Genomic DNA, 3,797 nt, shown 5'->3' with positions numbered 1-3,797 from the left:
CACACACACACACACACACACACACACACACACACACACACACACACACACACACACACACACACAGCCTCTGGCAAGAGGTTAGGTATCCAAAAAAACAAAACAAAACAAAAAAAACTCCTTAGTCAGCATGAAAACCCTCCCTCAGATGAATCCTTACAAGTCTGGACTCCGATGACTAATCCTGCCTTTTTCTTTTCAGATGAAATCTGACACGACTTCTAATAAACGCAGGATTTACCGTCTCAACCATCAGATTCTGGCCTCCGCTCGCCACGAGCCTCCGTCTCTGCTGAGCTGCCTCGTTGTGCACATGTTTGTGTTCGAACACGTCTCTGTTTAGAGGAGATTTGTGCCATAAGCTCCGTCTAGAAGCTCCTCAGAGGTCTGGATGCTGCTTCAGTCCTCGCTGTCGCCACAGTAATTACAGACAGTTCAGCAGAGCGTTGCATGAGGCATGAGAGGCACAGGATGCCCCGAGGATACCAAAAACACTGTCCTCTAATTCCAGGATTAAGACAAGGGCCTTGTAAAAAAAGAGCCTGTTAGTAAAAAATGTGTTTAAAAGACGACAGAATGCAAGTGTTTCAGAAAAGCAGAGGTTTTGTGTCTGACAGATGTCTGCTCATTAGTTAAAGTGGTGACTGATGACAGTTTGAAACGTCTCATTTAGACTCATCTTTGACTTTATTTGTTTTGTTTTTTTTTTCACAGAGGGTTTTGAGACCGGAGCTGCTCCCACCAGGAGGCCGATCCTCGATGCTCGGTTTTGGCAGGAGCTGGCCCGGAAACAACACCAGACCGAGCTCAAAACCAAAATGAAGGAGGATCGAGTCCAGAAAGAATCACAGGTCGACTTTCACCGATTATTGATCAGAAATCAAACACTGAGGAGGAAAATAAACTGATTTAGCTGTGTTCAATTAAACTTTATTTATAAAACATCTTGAGCTTTAAACCAGATAAAAACAGCAGGAAAGATAAAAGAAACAAATTATAAAAGTATAAAAAAGGTAACTGAAGAAACTCAATTTAATGAGTAAAAACCAGAGGTTAGAAATTAATAATTATCATTGTTTATACTCAGAGTTATACAGTTTTATACTCAGAATTATGGTTTGTGCAGGATACTGTTCTTTACTCAGCTGGGATTTGATACTAAGAGTTAGTTTCTTTTATACATAAGTTTTATGTGAGTTGTAAAATCCTATACTAAGAATTATGTAATGAAATACTCAGGATTATGCATTCTATATTCTGTCACTCATCTTTACTCATTTGAGCTTTTTACACTAAGAGTTAGGTTGTTTTTACACAGGTTTTACATGAGTCATAAAAAGCTATACTCAGAGTTATTCAATTATATACTCAGAATTATGCTTTATTCAGGTGTACTGTTCTTTACTCAGTTGGGATTTTATACTAAGAGTTAGCTTCTTTTATATGTAAGTTTTACATAAGTCATGAAATCCTATACTCAGAGTTATGCAAATATATACTCAGAATTATGCATTTGTATATTCTGTTACTCTTTTCTATACTCTGGCTTTTTATACTAAGAGTTGTAAAATTGTCTACATGCTTAAACTGATACTGAAGTCATAACAACTGGAATTCCAAAATCTAAAATAAATGGTTTCAAACTGGATTTGGCTCAAATTAACTGGGACATTTTAATTAAAGTGTTAGATTTAAACCAGAGTGCAAACAAACTCGTTACTCCACTGAGTGATTTATTAAAAGAAAAGTACACAAAAACCTGGAACCTAAAAACTATTGCCTATGGTCTAACAGTGAGATTTGGCAGTGTTATGGACTAATTATCTATCTGTGTCACTTGTTCAGTGTTAATCTGTGTTGGCCCAGACAACAGGACTCCGCAACGGACTGACCTCTCTTGTTTGATAAGACASTCTTTGAGCTGGGAGCCCTGTGATAGGCTGGAGAGTACATTGGGCGATCTGTGATTGGTTATAAGCACGTCATATGATGTTATCATGGTGTACATTATTGGCTGTGTCCGCTGACGTGTCAGCGACGAGCCAACAGAGCTTCCTGATTGAGTCCTGTTTGCCTGTTGCTCAGAATTAAATCATTTATGACGACCAAACACGCAGACTTTTCTGGCATTATTCCAACGTGTTTCTGCTTTCATGCGACGACAGAAATTGGCGTTGTCGACAGGATTATTATATTGTATTATGTATTATATTATGAAAAAACTAGATCTTGCAGTAAAAAAGAAGTAAAACTGATCATCTAATCTACACTGGCCTTAGAAATCAGATCATAAAGGAAATGATCATTGCTAAACCCAATTATTTCATTAAAATTATTTAAAAAGCCAGTGAAAGCAGCACATAAACAGTTTCATTAATTCAAAAAAGAAAAATCCTCGAAGAATAGTGCATAGAGCATGGAAACGTTTTTCATAACAGTAAATCAATTGTAAATATGTTTCATCAGTTTTTCGTTGACTCAGTGCATGAACTATAATATAAGTTTAACAGCACTAAACATAAAAAATAAATATGAACAAATTCACATCAAAATACATCCAAACCTCAGTGTAGCGTTGATTAAAAACCATCTGAATAAATTCCTAGAATCTATCACAAAAGGTCAAAAACATTTCCACGGAGCAGGAAAACTGCTGTAATCAAACCCAACAAGTAAAGCCAAGTTTATACAGTAATAAGTAACAACAGACTTTTGCTACTTTCTCTGTATTTTCTAAAGATTGTTGCAGAACAATTAATAAAACATCTGGAGCTAAACCACTTCTGTTTGCATTCAGACAAACATACAGCACAGAAACAGCAAAATGCCACATATCAGATAAAAGCCTCACTAGACAACAGTCAAGTTGTTGGTGCTGCTTTTTTAGACCTGAAAAAGCTTTTTGATACTACAGATCATACATTAATGTAAAAAAATGCAGACTTTGTTATGGTTTAAATCTTGTGGTTGACAGCAATGTGTCCAAATGATATGGGAGTACCGCATGGATCAGTTTTGGGTCTACTGCTGTTTAAAACGTGATCTACCATGATGTCAACTACCAACTGTGTGCAGATGACACTGTCATCTATGTTTCTGCCAAAACACCTTCATTTTTTCTATTCTCTGAGTTATAGTCTTCTACACAGGGTTAAACTTTTCTATACTCAGAGTTATAATCCTATATCAGAATTAAACATTCTTAGGAAGACAGAGCATAACAGTAAACAATCCTTAATAAATCTGTGGTCTAAAGTTTTTGTAAAAAGAAACAGCAAATTCAGTGTTTTAGATGATAAAATGTCATCTTTGTGATATTTTTATTTTGATCTGAAAGTTAAATCACAATAAAAGTAAAAGTTACACCAAAGTTGTTTATCTGATCTGAACGACTCATTACCAAAGCTTTTTTTCTGTCAGTTTCATTTAACAATGCACTATATTTATTTTTTCTAGACTTTTAAATAAGTGGGAAGAAAGTATGCTATAAGCAAAGAAAAGCAATTTCATCACATCTTTGGTTCTGTTAGCAACTTTGTTTTTGTCTGTTTGTAAAACAATAAAAGTCTTTTCTCTGTAATTTAATCATCAAACAGAATATTCAGTGRGTTTGGTACAGCAGTGCCAGTATGGCATAAATCTTGTGCCAACAGGAAGTGAATTTGAATTGCTCAGATTGAATCTGAATGTGCAGAATTTGAAACTGAATGCATTGATGCAGTGATTAATTTGACCTTTATGTAGAAAATGTTACATTTACATCACATCATGGATCACATATTGATCAGATGCTGCTG

The 3,797-nt window shown here is 35.6% G+C and overlaps 1 protein-coding gene across 1 annotated transcript in view; it reads left to right on the top strand.

The window, feature by feature from the left end:
• The window catches only part of LOC106529322 (insulin-like growth factor-binding protein 2-B), a 17,927-nt gene that overhangs the window by 6,630 nt on the left and 7,500 nt on the right, over positions 1 to 3,797 (top strand). The window contains exon 2 of the mRNA XM_014024713.1: positions 715 to 851. Coding sequence (XP_013880167.1) covers positions 715 to 851 — 137 coding nt within the window. The remainder of the gene's footprint in view (positions 1 to 714; positions 852 to 3,797) is intronic.

Source organism: Austrofundulus limnaeus, unplaced genomic scaffold (assembly GCF_001266775.1).
Source record: "Austrofundulus limnaeus strain Quisiro unplaced genomic scaffold, Austrofundulus_limnaeus-1.0 Scaffold436, whole genome shotgun sequence".
NCBI lineage: Eukaryota > Metazoa > Chordata > Actinopteri > Cyprinodontiformes > Rivulidae > Austrofundulus > Austrofundulus limnaeus.
Note: the sequence above shows the minus strand (reverse complement) of the source record. Positions and strands in the feature narration are given on the sequence as shown.